This window comes from Exserohilum turcica, assembly GCF_000359705.1.
Source record: "Exserohilum turcica Et28A unplaced genomic scaffold SETTUscaffold_8, whole genome shotgun sequence".
Classification (NCBI taxonomy): Eukaryota; Fungi; Ascomycota; class Dothideomycetes; order Pleosporales; family Pleosporaceae; genus Exserohilum; species Exserohilum turcicum.
Genome location: NW_007360299.1, coordinates 596,657 through 610,329, shown reverse-complemented (window position 1 = coordinate 610,329; position 13,673 = coordinate 596,657). Strand labels below are relative to the sequence as shown.

Here is a 13,673-nt window from a genome sequence, read left to right as displayed (position 1 = left end):
CTCTCAATATAATGTCAACGCAGGGCTGCAGGACCCTGTCAGCCCTACTCCTCGGAGGCCGACGCGTTTCATGATGTCATTCCGCGTACTATAGATATTTTTTTGATGAATTTTGGTAGAGTGTGCCAGAGAGAAGAAAACTGGAGGGGCAGGACGAATGTAAGGAGCCAGGATCCCCCTTACTGTGCCGTCCCGAGATGTCTTCAAAGCTGCGGTCAAAAATCAAGCATAGGCCCGGTCATTGAATAATATACCGATGTCCAATGCAGATACGTAGCCGATTATCTAGACTAGATAATATTTGCCCCTAGAATGACTCGCGCGCAGTCTGATGAGAGAGAACTACCAGCAGGATCTCACACACCAACATACGCCAGCCTCCTAAGATAGCGGCAGTGACCTTGTGCTGATGGCTGTGCTGATGATTCTGTATATTAGGAGGGCTCGATATGTACTGTATACATAGGTACCAAGACTTGGCGCGTGGACAGTTGATCGCAAAGGCCGTGCGCCGCAGGGTCCAAAGAGCGTAATTTGCGGAGAGCCCCCCCAGACAAACACAACTTCTTTCAACAACAAGACAGGGGCTCATCCTGCGACGCTTTGAACAGTCTACACTTGCTCTGGTGCTGTGGTCGTTACAACCCAATTGGCATTCGTCTTGCCTGCAGTTGCATAACGCTGTTTTCGAATTTCTACGCTATCCCACGACTCCTTTACCGCCACCTGCCCATCATGCCCAGTCCCTTGAGCCTTCTCTACTACGTCGGCCACCCTGGTGAATTGCGCTCCATCATTCAATGGTACGAAAGCCCGTCTGCGCAAGCTACTATGCGCCTGCAATACTGTCCACGTGGTCGACATGGCTGATAGTCCCTAGGAAAGTTTGGCACAATCCAGTACACGAGCGCGACGAAGCCAAAGAAACCGAGTCCCTGAAGCGATGCTTCCACTTCCTCCATTTGACCAGTCGAAGTTTTACCGCCGTCATCCTCGAATTGCACCCCGAGCTTCTGGTGCCTGTCACGCTATTCTACCTGGCCCTGCGTGGTCTGGATACAATCGAGGATGATATGACGCTCCATCTACAGAAGAAGGAGCCTCTTCTGCGCAACTTCCAGGAAGTTCTGGAGCAGGACGGTTGGAACTTCACGGAGAATGGCCCCAATGAAAAGGATAGGCAATTGCTAGTCGAGTTTCACGTGGTCATTGAGGAATATAAAAAGCTCAAGCCAGCCTACAAAGACATCATCAAGGACATCACAAAGCGCATGGGTAACGGAATGGCAGACTACGCGAAAAACGCCGAGTTCAACGCCGGTGTCAAGACGATCAAGGAATATGAGCTGTACTGCCACTATGTCGCTGGCCTGGTTGGCGAGGGGTGCACGCGCCTCTTCGTTGAGGCTGGACTGGCAAACGAAGCGCTGCTGAAGAAGCCGGAGCTCATGGAGTCTATGGGCCAGTTCCTCCAGCAGGTCAACATCACGCGCGACATCAAGGAGGATTTCGACGACGGACGCCGATTCTGGCCCAAGGAGATTTGGTCCAAGCACGTCGACAATTTCGAAGACCTGTTCAAGCCGGAGAACAAGCAGAAGGCGCTGAACGCCAGTTCAGAAATGATTTTGACGGCCTTGACCCGCGCCGACGACTGCTTGTACTACCTGGCTGGTCTTCGAGAGCAGAGTGTGTTCAACTTCTGCGCGATCCCCCAATCCATGGCCATTGCGACGCTGGAGGCTTGTTTCCAGAATTACGCTCTTTTCCAGAAGAACGTCAAGATCACCAAGGGGGAGGCGTGCCAATTGATGGTTGAGTCGACACAGAACCTGCAGCTCGTCTGTCAGGTTTTCAGGCGGTATGCTCGCAAGATCGCCAAGAAGAACAACCCGCACGATCCAAACTTCCTGAAGATCAGCATCACATTGGGAAGAGTAAGTAACTGAAGAAGGCTGCGTCGCGAGTCTCTTACTGACCCAGTCAAGATTGAACAATTCATCGAATCGATATTCCCATCGCAACAGCCACCCGTCGACCGGAAAGCACCAGCTACAATAGAAGAAGCGGCGAAGAAGCGCAAGGAGGACTCGGAAGCCAACTGGGATTTGATCTATGTCGTTGCAGCTGTGGTTGGAACTGTTCTTGTCATGACGACGCTCATGGTATGTCCTTTCTTCACGAGCACTCGAGTCCCGCTAACTTTTACCAGCTGGGCATTGCATGGCTTGCAGGCGCCCGTTTCGACATTGCCTGGTCCCAAGCGAGACAGGACATCAGCAAGGTTCTCAACATGGGTGCCAGTCAGGCACCTGCGCAAGTCACGCAGGTCCTGGAGACTGTTGTGGAAAAGAGCGAACTTTAGCTTTATTTTGTTTCACGATAATGCCCATGTGTACTATATTAGCCCCTGATGAGCCAAGGCCAGTATAGAGTTTGATAGTACTAATTTTAATCCTGCACCATGTCACAGGCGACATTGCGACTGAAGCGTGATGTCATAACACATGTCGAATTCTGCTTGCTGCTTGTGGTGGTTTGCGGCCATGGTTGGGCTGAAAGTCAAGGGGTGCTTGCGCAGGTCCACCCTCGGCTCGACGATAAGGCAGTCTCTAGGACGGTTCCTTTCTTGCGGCATCTGGGCCTGCCGTAAGCACTAGAGGCAGGCTGTTCTGGGTAGCTCTGCATATTGCTTTGTTTTCCACGTCGCTGTTTGAGACCCTGGCGCTCCGCTTGTGACACCTTTGAAACTTGGGTCTCTAGCGTGCCAAGACCAGAGCGCTCACACGAATTGCGACTGCACTGCATTATTCTTCCTGACAGACACACCCGCCGCAAACAGCCGCTTTCGCCTCGCCCCTTCTCTACACGTAGTTCCCTAGGCTGCACATTCCCGCGAACGCTCCGCTACAATCGCCCGGTGCGATTGCGACAGCCCCGCCTTCACCTCATCCCGCCCACCACCAGCCGTCTTAAATTCCCCCGCGGCCTCGAGCACCACTCCCAGTCTTTTCCCACCACCCCACGAGACTACACCCCCCGCAAAAACACGACACAAACACCGCCACGATGACCGAAGTCGCAGCAGCAACAAACAGCAACCAGCAGGTTCCGCTGGACACGATTCCCATCTCGCCCACCGACAACTCCGGCGAGGGCCACGAGTCCAGCAGCAACGCAGCAAACGAGGGCGAGATCCGCACCGTCTTCCATGATCCCGAGAACTTCAACGTCAAGCACCCGCTCATGAACACATGGACACTGTGGTTCACGAAGCCCCCGAGCGGCAAGGTACGCCACTTCTTTGTCTATGCCAACTGATGCATTCTTGCTAACCCCCCATTATAGGGAGACAACTGGGCCGAGCTGCTGAAGGAAGTCATCTCGTTCGACTCTGTTGAGGAGTTCTGGGGCATCTACGTAAGCCACTTTGGACTGCGGGCGCAACGTGCACAATCTAACATGGTATCCAGAACAACATCACCCCCACATCCGACCTCGCGCTCAAGTCCGATTACCATCTCTTCAAGAAGGGTGTGCGCCCCGAGTGGGAAGACTCACAGAACAAGCACGGCGGCAAGTGGGCCTTCCAGTTCAAAGATAAAAAGGCAATCAACATCGACGCGCTTTGGCTGCACGTCATGCTGGCTGCCATCGGCGAGAACCTCGAGGATGAGGATGACAACGAAGTCATGGGTGTCGTTGTCAACGTGAGGCGAGGCTTCTACCGTATCGGCCTCTGGACACGTTCCGTTGGTCGCGCCATTCCCGGTGAGGGAGGCAAGGGAAGGACACAGGAGCAGGGCAAGGAGGTTCTGCTCAAGATTGGCAGACGATTCAAGCAGGCGCTGCAGCTCAAGGACAACGACGTGGTCGAGTTTTCCGGACACACCGACGCCGCCCATGCCGGCAGCACTCGCGCGAAAGCCAAGTTCAGTGTCTAAGGGACTCATTACAACTTCAAGCATGCGACATGACGTTGTATCCTTGCGGTATCCTCGGTTGTCTGCGGACATAGTACGCACTCCACGTTTGGATTGCATTTCCTCGATTTATTCCCTGTTTGGTCCAAAAGTATCTCACTAACGGTTCATGATACGGACCGAGTTTCTAGCATGGCGTCTGCATGGGATGGCGAAGGGTGATATGGGGTTCTCACATGAATCATTCGGCCATGGCGGTTATACCTGAGGTGGGTGAATAGTTCTGAGCTTGTATAGACAAACTCCGGTATCTGACATATCTATGAATGAAAAAAAATAAACGCATTTGCCAGTGTGCGATTGACATTGTTAGTGGTCCGGCCATGATGGAAAGTGGTAGAAGAGAGGGCGCGGAGGCGCGGGTTCAGGAATCGCGACGGGGCTTGATCATGTGGAAGAGTGCGCGCCCCCGTGGTGCTCGTTCCGTTTCTTGCGGCGACAAGCGTATACATACATACGTCCGAGGGTGGCTTGTCGCCAGTGCTGGTCTGTGTGCGTGTGAAACCGGGTGAGTGGCCCTGCAAAATGTGCCCGTACGCCCTTAGCGTTAGTGACGTCGGCTGTGGCGGTGCAGTGATTTTCGCTCATGGCGGGCATGTAGCAGCCTGCCGACGCGCGCCCAACTTATATTTGCTTTGGCCCAGACTGCTCACCACCTACCCCTCCACTTTACACATCCGCAATCATGGTCGTAGAAACAGCATACTACGATGCCCTTGGCGTCCCGCCGACAGCGTCCGAGCTGGAAATCAAGAAGGCTTACCGCAAGCTCGCCATCAAGCTGCACCCAGGTACGGTTCCGCAACGACTACTTTCCTCGACCTAGCGACTGACTCGAGGGTAGACAAGAACCCCGGCGATGAGACGGCGCATGCGAAATTCCAAGAAGTATGTATACCTATCCCAGCGGCGGCGTGCGACGGCCCGGCGTGATTATACAAGAGAACTGCGGGGCTCACGGCATGGCAGATTGGCGAGGCATACCAGATACTCAGCGACGAGCAGCTGCGAGCGGCATACGACAAATATGGGAAAGAGGGAGCTATGCCTAGCAGTGGATTCGGTAAGGATATGTGTTCTTGGTGATGGTGCGGCACGCTGACGAGTCACAGAGGATCCAGCCGAATTCTTCACCATGATCTTTGGTGGAGAGGCCTTCGTAGACTGGTAAGACACATTAGCCTGCGAGAGATTGCAGAGATACCCGGAGTAGGCGCAGAAAAACTGACGCTTGCAGGATCGGCGAGATATCGTTGATGAAGGATCTTACCAAGACCATGGAAATCTCACAGCGTGAGATGGAGGCCGAAGCTGCCGCTCAAGCAGAGGCAGAGAGAGTCGATGCCGCAAAGGCCCCCACGACAGAAGGAGCCGAAGCCGCCGCGCCGGCCTCTTCCACAGAGACAACGGGCCCAAGTGCTGCTGCGCAAGCCAAGGAGGCCGAAGCAGCAGCTGAGCGCGCGGCAGCGCACACAGCAGATGCACCGCCTGCCTACGCTGAAGCAGCTCCAGCTTCCGTTGAGACTGCCGCCGAACCGTCAACTTCTGCACAACCCCCACCGCTACCTCCTCGAACAAGCACACCACAGCCGCGAGGCATTCCAATCCGCGCCGCTATCATGGACAAGTCAGAGGAAGAAGCCCGCATGCAGGCCGAGGGTATGACTGATGCGGAGAAGGAGCTCCGGGAGAAGCAGAAGAGAAAGGCCGGTCTCACCAAAGAGCAGCGGGAAGAGCTGGCCGCCTACGAGATGGAGCGAAAGAGGATCCGCGACGAACGAGTTGCCAACCTTGCTAAGAAGCTCAATGACCGCATCTCAGTATGGACCGAGACAGACAAGGCCACCGACGTGACTGCTGCCTTCAAGGAAAAGATACATTTGGAGATTGAAAATCTCAAGATGGAATCTTTTGGTATTGAGATTCTCCACGCAATCGGCACTACCTACACCATGAAGGCCTCTTCATTCCTCAAATCTCAAAAGTTCCTTGGCATCTCCGGCTTCTTCTCCCGCATCAAGGACAAGGGCACACTCGTCAAGGACACCTGGTCCACCATGTCGGCTGCAATTGACGCGCAGCTTACCATGGAAGAAATGGCAAAACTAGAAGAGCAGGGTGGCGAGGCATGGACCGACGAGAAAAAGGCAGAGTATGAAAAGAAGGTCACTGGAAAGATTCTGGCCGCTGCATGGAGAGGTAGCAAGTTTGAGATTCAGAGCGTGCTGCGAGATGTGTGCGACGCGGTGCTCAACGACAAGAAGGTCAAGCTTGAGAAGCGAGTGGAGCGAGCTCATGCTCTCATGATCATTGGAGAGATGTTCCAGAAGGTATGTTTCTTGCTTGTTTCCTGGCTTTGATTGAAATACTTACATGGAATAGGCTGAGCGCGATCCCGAAGAAGAGGGCGACTTCATGGCATTCGAGCAGCTCATGGCCGAGGCTGCGGCCAAGAAAGACGCAAAGGACGAGAAGCACGGAAAGCACCACCACCACGACAAGAAGGAAAAGAAGAAGGAGAAGGCATAAATTTCGAATCCGTCTCTGCGCACGACCTCGTTTACTATCTCCCCTTTTGTTTTCTTTTCTTGATATCCATAGATCTTTCCTCTTCTTTAGCGGCATTTCGGGTCCCCTAGAATGCTAAGAGACGTTTGTCTGGACAAAGTACTCGTGCTCCTTGCAGTGCTAAGGCGGAACGTGAATGAAGGCGATGATGACGCATGTTTGTGGTGGACTTTTTAACGTTTGTAGGCGAAAAAAAGATATTTCCTTGTACAGCATGTAGCAGACGGGGGCATATTGTAATGCAATGCAATGCAAAAAAAGAAAAGAAAACTATGGAGAAACACATATCAGAGCCTCACACATGATTTGGAAGTCCTCATTCAATGCCCACCGGCAGGAATTCCCCGCCCTTCCCCCCCACTAGCTCCAGCCCGCTTCCCCATCGTTTCCTTAATTCCATATATATAGCGAACACCAAGAAAAAAAAACTACAAAAGAGACGATAAAAAAAGATGTAAAAAAAACATATCAGTTCCCGAGTTGAGTCACGTGCAGGCCCCGTGATTGGATGCATACTCATGTCCCGCGCGCGCCATGTCGCGTGTTTTTGCACCCAATGCCGTGCTTTTCTCTAACCCATTGAGACGTACACGGTGCCACTAGGTTTCCGAACTAAAAACGCCTTTTTTTACTTTTTTTACTTTTTGGGGGGTCCACTTGCTGCTTGCACTTTGACTCCAACCCATCCCCCACTTTATGTAGTTGACTCCACTTGGCTTCATACACAGATACAGATACAGTGATGGGGAGAGAGAGAGAGAGAGAGAGAGAGAGATAGTGGAGTAAGTAAAACGCCACGAGGGTATTACCGACTTCGCTTGAATTTTCATGTCTAAATTAGAGCTTTGGCTGGGAATTGGCGAACAGGTGTGGGTGTGTTGTGCATCTTGGATCTTGTGGGCTAAAAATAGGGGGGGAAGGGGAGATCATGCGTGGGAGTATGTGTGTGTGTGTGTGTGTGAGGCTGTGGTTGGGCGTTTTGGTGTGACGACTTGGTGTTGGGTCGTGTGTTTAGGGTTTGGCTGGTATAATGGGGGTTTGTAGGTATATGTGTATGTGTGTGTGTGTGTGTTCATGACAGTATTAATCCTAATAATAATTACAATAAAAGAAATAAACAGATCAAGAATGAGTTCTAAGAGTATCAAATTTAGTTTAGCTTTCCCACGTTGTCGTTTTTGTATTATGAAAACAATAACCGCGCGCCAGCCAAGTAAAACAAGCGAACACAACGTGAAAAGGAAAAAAAACAACAACTCATAGTTTTCCTTTCGCACGGATTTTCAGACAAGACAGATTGTGAATTCCTATGCTATGCCTAACTTTTTTTTGCAGAGTTTGCGATTCCAAGGCTAGAACAATGTATATATGTATGTACAAGAACAGTTCCCCCCCGTATATATATTATAAAGAAAGGTAAGGTAGGACGAAATCTTGATCTTTCTTTAGAAAAAATAGAATATAGCTAATGGAGCTATAATTTAGTGTGTATTCGCGCCACACGCCAACCAGAGGTTGGCGCTAGCCAGCTTAATGCAAATAACTAGCTTAACGCAAATTTTTGCTATAAGCCTATCTAAATTAGCTAATGTTTTAGTAATAATATAAAAATATTCTATATTAGAATAGTAAAGTAATTAAAGAAGCATTAATTACTTATATAATAAGAATTTATAGTATTTTATTTTATTATAAAGTAGCTACTTACTTGATAAGTATATGATAAGCCCTCTATATAGTAGCTTTACTAGCTTTTTTAGGTTTATTTTTAATCTATCAGTTAATAGTAGCGTAAGCATTTACTACTATTAAGACTTTACCTTATAGCACTTAATAATAAGTACTACTTTATTACTTCTAGTATACTATTATAACTATAGTTATATATTAAAGCTTATATTTTACTATTATATAAGTAATGGTAATAGCTATAGCTATTTGAAAAACCTAGTTTACCTAATTTTAATTAAACTCTAAATGATTATTTATACTTACTTAAAGGTTATTATATCGCTAGTAAAGCTCTTACTTAAATTCGTAAGTCAAAGTGTAACAGGCTAGACGCCATTTCGTCGGCTCCTTGATAGTATCTGTTACGGCCAGTGACTACTAGGCAAACAAGGAAGCCAGAGCAAGGGCAGAGAATCAGTGGAAGGATGCGAAGGAGAAGCACGACGCCGCAATCCTACATGCCACGCCGCAGTCACGTGACTGATCGTCAACGATCAGTTAGCCGAACAGCCAATCACGGCATGATCGTACATGATCACTTTATTGATCGTACACGATCACCTTCTTCAGCCAATCAAGATCAGCATAGGACTATGATCGTACACGATCACTTTATTGATCGTACACGATCACTTTATTTACTTAGTATATAGCAGACGCATTAAACCCTTATAGCTTAATGTGTTTAACTTAATAGTTACGAGTACAGTAGTACAATACAGTTTGTATACTGCTAAACCCTTGTTCATATCTCTGACGCTTCATCCGCGAAAACCAACCCAAGAGCCTTGACACCAGGAGCTTTATATTGTTCCCACTCAAGACTTACTCTTAACAGTATTTAAGACGTGTTGAGGTAGGTGGTTATGAGTTGTAGCACCTCTACTATTACTTTTATCTTCCTTATTACTTTGATAAGATTATCTACTTCTATGTTTACATTATCTAGTCAAGAGGATTCTTTTTTCTCTTAAGCCTGCTATACCTTTTTTACTACTATTATTATATTATTTAATTTCTTAGTAGATTTTTAAGACTTAATAAGCCTCTTTATCTTGTGCTATGAATCTCTAAAATCTAAGCTATATAAGTTCTAGATACTTTTTTTCTTCTTATAATAGTTCTTAAGAAAAGCGTAGATAATCTTTAAATTATAAAAACTCTAGTTATCTCTTATACGCGTAGCTTGTTATGGGCGAGAGAGGCCTAACTAACGAGTATGCATTCACCTATTGTACAGAAGAAGAAAGATACAGAAAAGAACTATCTAGAGGGCCCTCCTTTTATAGTTGTTACTCGTACGAACGCTCAGACCTTTAGTTTTCCTCCTTACTTAAGCTTGTTCGTACGTAACGAACCACGTCATTTAGTCACGTGACTAAAGTCATGTGATTCACTGCCATGTGACCTGTAGGTCATGCCTCTCTGGCGTAGCCCTTTACATAGCTATTATTAAGTAAAAGACAAATTCCTTATCCTCTCTTAGCAAGCCTTAGAAGAAAAGTACACTAAGCTTAGATTTTAGAACTATCTTATTAGTTACACACGCGTTAGCTATAGTAGTAAAGTAAGTATAGTACTCTCTAAGTCTAGGCTATCTTCTTAAGCTTCCCTAGATATAGGCTTCTAAGTAAGGGCGCTTTTCTATTAAAACTAAAGTGTCTTAGTTTTTTTAGTATTCCTTTATACTAAACTTAAGCTTCTTCTAATCTTTATCTATATATCTAAGAAGCCTCTTTAAAGTTCTTGATAATAACTTATTCTTACTTAACAGGTAGTTAGGGACAATACAGACTATTATAGCTATAGTAATACCTCCATTAGTAACCTGCCTTTTAAATTCTTCTAAGAATTCTATGATATTAGTACTATTAAAAGATAAGATACTATGCTTAGGGCAGGCTATAGCCACTACTAACGTAGTGTTTGCTATACTCATTTAGTTAGAAATTATAATATAGATGTTGTCCTTCTCTACTATTAGAGTAGCTTCTTCTATAAAAGCTATATTGCTAATAGCAAAGTTACTGATTTAGAAAAATTTACTAACTAATAAGTAACTTCTCTACTGGGTTACTGCTGCCCTATATAGGAAACCATACTTAGATAGATTTTCAACTAATATAGCTTCTTACTTAGATAGATTTCTAACTTACATGAATTCCCTATTCTTTAGAGCGTAATAACTATACTTAGACAGATTTCTAACTAATATAGCTTCTTACTTAGAAAGATTTCTAACTTATTAAAATTCTTTATTCTTTAAAACGTAATATTTTAAAACCTAGCTTGTTTAAATAGTTAGAGTATACTAGAGCTTCTCTTACTCTTGTCTATGCTAACGTCTCCTCTTTTCTTCTATTTTCTTAACAAAATGCTTTATTATTAGCCTCTATAGCTTAGCATTTCCTAACTACGTGCTTTATTAATAGCCTCTATAGCTTAGTATTTCTTACATAGTTGCTTTTTAGCCTATATAAATTAGTATTTCTTTTCTAATAAACTTAATTCTATATTTTCTTAATATTGCTTATACTTATCTCCTTAAAGTAGTTTAGCTATCATTCTAATAGCTTATATTTGCTTACTCTAAATAAATTAGATAAACCTTATTCTCTTCTTCTCTAATAGGTTCTAGTTCTTCTTCTTAGAGTTAGAGGCACTCCTACTACTACTACTCTAAGTAGTATTACTATCTTTCTTATCTTTGCTATTAGTACGTATTAGCTATTCTATCTACTAAGGAGTGAAACATAGCCTTTGAGGCTTTGCTATTTATAAAGGTGTAGTAAAGAACTATAATATCTTCTTAGTAAGTAGAATAGAATAATAAGTTCTTCCCCTCTATCTTGGTAACTAAGAGAGGGGAGAGAGGGAGAAAACACAAGAAGTTAGGCCTTTAAGTAGGGATTTTTCTAAGAGATATTGTTAATTCCTTTTCTTGTAGACTTAGCTACTAATTCATCTTCTCTAAGGGAACTAAGCAGTGCGTAGTTAGCATAAGAGTTACAGTAACTCTGTGCCTTGGCACAATACTTAATAGTAAAATGGATAAGCATACCTTCTTTTATAAATTTATAATACTAGTCTGTTACACGGGGGTCGGCTATACTTCTCTGGTCTCAGTCCGGGTTAGGGCGAGTAGACTAAAGCGGTAGTCCGTGTGATTGTTTGCGAAGTGCTATGTGGAAAAGAGTTATAGGATTTAACCAAAAGAATGAACAATTAATTCTATACTAAGATAGAATAACTAGTATCAATCTGTGTAAGAGATAAACTATTCTAAAGAGTTGACCACAACGAGTATAATAATGAGATCCGACACATTCTTATACCTATTGCCTCTGGTCCTGACATCTGTCCCAGCCTTCGGCATCTCTGATGTCGCTGGCATCCCTAGATGTCCTGGCATCCCCTGAGGAACTGGCATCTCCAGATTCCCTGTCTTGGCGAGATGCCAAATCACGTGACCACGCCCCGCGTTGATCATTACCTTCTGACGTGGACGTCCATAGGCTCCTTGCCTTCCATCCGTTGTCAAGGAGAGAATCCTTCCTGTTACCTTGTAACATAGTCTCTACTTATACGCTAGACTATGTCCTAGTACTACTTATATAGACTTAAGAAACCTCTTTAGTATCAGAAATACTACTTTGTTACAAGTAACAACAGAAAGGATCTCCTTCCCTGTGCTGATGGTATAGTGGTTAGGAAGCCACTTGGGATACTAGCGGGAAATGATGGACGTGGCGGGGCCAAGTCACGTGATGTGCCATCACGCCAAGACGGTGCCATTAGTGATGGCAGGACCCGTATGTGATGGCAGCCATCAGAAGTGGAGACAACTATCAGTGATGGCAGGTCGAAGTTCTGATGGCAGGACTGGAAGCAATGAGGATATAAGGATGGATGGATTTCATTATTACTCTCGTTGTGGTCAACTCAAATTGTACTTTCTTACTAGTTACTCAACTTCACAAGATTGATACTCGTTAGTCTATTTGATATAGATTAGGGATTGTCAAACCTTTTGTTATCTATCTTACAAGCACGCCCACTCCACTGCATCGCCAGACAACCACCTCACGGCGCTCTTCACACCATCTCACTCGCCCTAACCCGGATCGAGCTTAGAGAAGTATCAGCACCCAACCCCGTGTAACATACTTTAACCTCTAGACCTTTTAGCTTTAGTATAAGAATATTAGAAAGAGGTAGTATAAGATAATATTATCTACTAAGAAGTGCTTGCTACTATATAAAATAGATGATAATTATTCTCTAGTATATATAAGGTCACTATCTTACTAAGTAACTATATAGTTAACTAAGAAGAGTAACCTTAATAGTATAGATGTATCTAAGGACTAGGCTTTAAACTATTATATATAGGAGTTATCTAAGTAGCTTACCTATCTCTCTCAACTTGTAAGGGGCTGCGCTCTGGGGAGCAATCGCGAGGTATACAAGAGGTTGTATTCGATAAGGAGCTATCTACTCTGCTTACGTGGTGTTTATTTACTTATCGGAGAAAGGTTATGCCGGAGTATCTGAGCGCGTTGTCTGAGCGCTGCTCGGTCTGAACGTAGTTCAGATGGTGCGCGCGCAGCTTGGCCCGAGATTCCATCGAGGAGCTATCCAAAGGGCGTTCAGCCCGTTATAATACCCCCCTCCTTAGGGGATACCGCATCGCCTCTCCGAAACCCCTCTAGGAGGCGGCCCTCGCTGTCTCGTTTGGCCTCCGTGAATGCTTCCCAACGATCTACTGCCTCAGCGTCCTCTAGCAGCTTAGCTGGTTCAAGCGTCGTTTGGTGGAACCCTTTCCATTTCACCTCGTAGTATAGCTTACGCCCTCTCCCACGGCGGCGTACCTCTTCTGCCATAATGTCCTCTACCTCCCATTCATCTTCTCCGTCTACCTGTAGTGGCTGTGGCTGATAGTCGTTCTGAACCTGGTTTGGGAGGGGATCGTTGCTAGCGAGTTTCAACCAATCGACATGGAAAACAGGGTGTGGGCCTGGGGGCGTGTCTAGTTGGACTGAGTGGCTATCGGTTACCTTAACCACTGTGTACTTAGCATTCTTCCAGTCGAGCTTCTTAGAGCTTCGCCCTGTGCTGTACTGCTGATCGAGCTTCAGCCATACCTTGTCGCCTACTCGGTAGCTCTGCGCTTCTCTCCAAGTCTTGTTCGCCTGTCTCTCTTGTTCTTGTTGAGCAACTGCTATGCCTGCTTAGGCTAGTTCTACGGCTTGTTGTAGCTTAACCGCGATCTCTGCTGCCTTCTGCTCATCTAAAAGCTGTTTGGCTAGTTTCTGCTGTTGCCTTTTATTGTCTAGCTCTAGCTATAGCGGCTCCACTTCGTGCCTATGCTATAAGAAGAATAGTAACATT

At 46.1% G+C, this 13,673-nt stretch overlaps 3 protein-coding genes across 3 annotated transcripts; all 3 read left to right on the top strand.

Moving 5' to 3' along the window:
* The first annotated feature begins 586 nt into the window (after positions 1 to 586).
* SETTUDRAFT_174109 (uncharacterized protein) lies at positions 587 to 2,463 on the top strand. The gene is made up of 4 exons (XM_008032666.1): positions 587 to 803; positions 881 to 1,937; positions 1,989 to 2,165; positions 2,213 to 2,463. Exons 1-4 carry the CDS (start codon positions 736 to 738, stop codon positions 2,363 to 2,365), a joined length of 1,455 nt encoding a protein of 484 aa, XP_008030857.1. The 5' UTR covers positions 587 to 735; the 3' UTR covers positions 2,366 to 2,463.
* Positions 2,464 to 3,049: 586 nt separating this feature from the next.
* SETTUDRAFT_165863 (uncharacterized protein) lies at positions 3,050 to 4,268 on the top strand. Its single transcript, XM_008032665.1, has 3 exons — positions 3,050 to 3,291; positions 3,349 to 3,420; positions 3,474 to 4,268. Exons 1-3 carry the CDS (start codon positions 3,070 to 3,072, stop codon positions 3,942 to 3,944), a joined length of 765 nt encoding a protein of 254 aa, XP_008030856.1. The 5' UTR covers positions 3,050 to 3,069; the 3' UTR covers positions 3,945 to 4,268.
* Positions 4,269 to 4,634: 366 nt separating this feature from the next.
* On the top strand, positions 4,635 to 6,804 carry SETTUDRAFT_165862 (uncharacterized protein). The gene is made up of 6 exons (XM_008032664.1): positions 4,635 to 4,774; positions 4,828 to 4,871; positions 4,953 to 5,046; positions 5,096 to 5,150; positions 5,221 to 6,313; positions 6,366 to 6,804. The coding sequence occupies exons 1-6, from the start codon at positions 4,669 to 4,671 to the stop codon at positions 6,510 to 6,512; spliced, it is 1,539 nt and encodes a 512-aa protein (XP_008030855.1). The 5' UTR covers positions 4,635 to 4,668; the 3' UTR covers positions 6,513 to 6,804.
* Positions 6,805 to 13,673: the final 6,869 nt, after the last annotated feature.

Coding starts and splice junctions, on each gene's coding strand:
- SETTUDRAFT_165862 (XM_008032664.1), top strand. CDS start 4,669: ATGGTCGTAGAAACAGCATACTACGATGCCCTTGGCGTCCCGCCGACA. Junction 4,872..4,952: donor CGCATGCGAAATTCCAAGAA/GTATGTATACCT, acceptor ACGGCATGGCAG/ATTGGCGAGGCATACCAGAT. Junction 5,151..5,220: donor GGAGAGGCCTTCGTAGACTG/GTAAGACACATT, acceptor TGACGCTTGCAG/GATCGGCGAGATATCGTTGA.
- SETTUDRAFT_165863 (XM_008032665.1), top strand. CDS start 3,070: ATGACCGAAGTCGCAGCAGCAACAAACAGCAACCAGCAGGTTCCGCTG. Junction 3,292..3,348: donor CGAAGCCCCCGAGCGGCAAG/GTACGCCACTTC, acceptor CCCCCATTATAG/GGAGACAACTGGGCCGAGCT. Junction 3,421..3,473: donor AGGAGTTCTGGGGCATCTAC/GTAAGCCACTTT, acceptor CATGGTATCCAG/AACAACATCACCCCCACATC.
- SETTUDRAFT_174109 (XM_008032666.1), top strand. CDS start 736: ATGCCCAGTCCCTTGAGCCTTCTCTACTACGTCGGCCACCCTGGTGAA. Junction 804..880: donor TTGCGCTCCATCATTCAATG/GTACGAAAGCCC, acceptor GATAGTCCCTAG/GAAAGTTTGGCACAATCCAG. Junction 1,938..1,988: donor TCAGCATCACATTGGGAAGA/GTAAGTAACTGA, acceptor GACCCAGTCAAG/ATTGAACAATTCATCGAATC.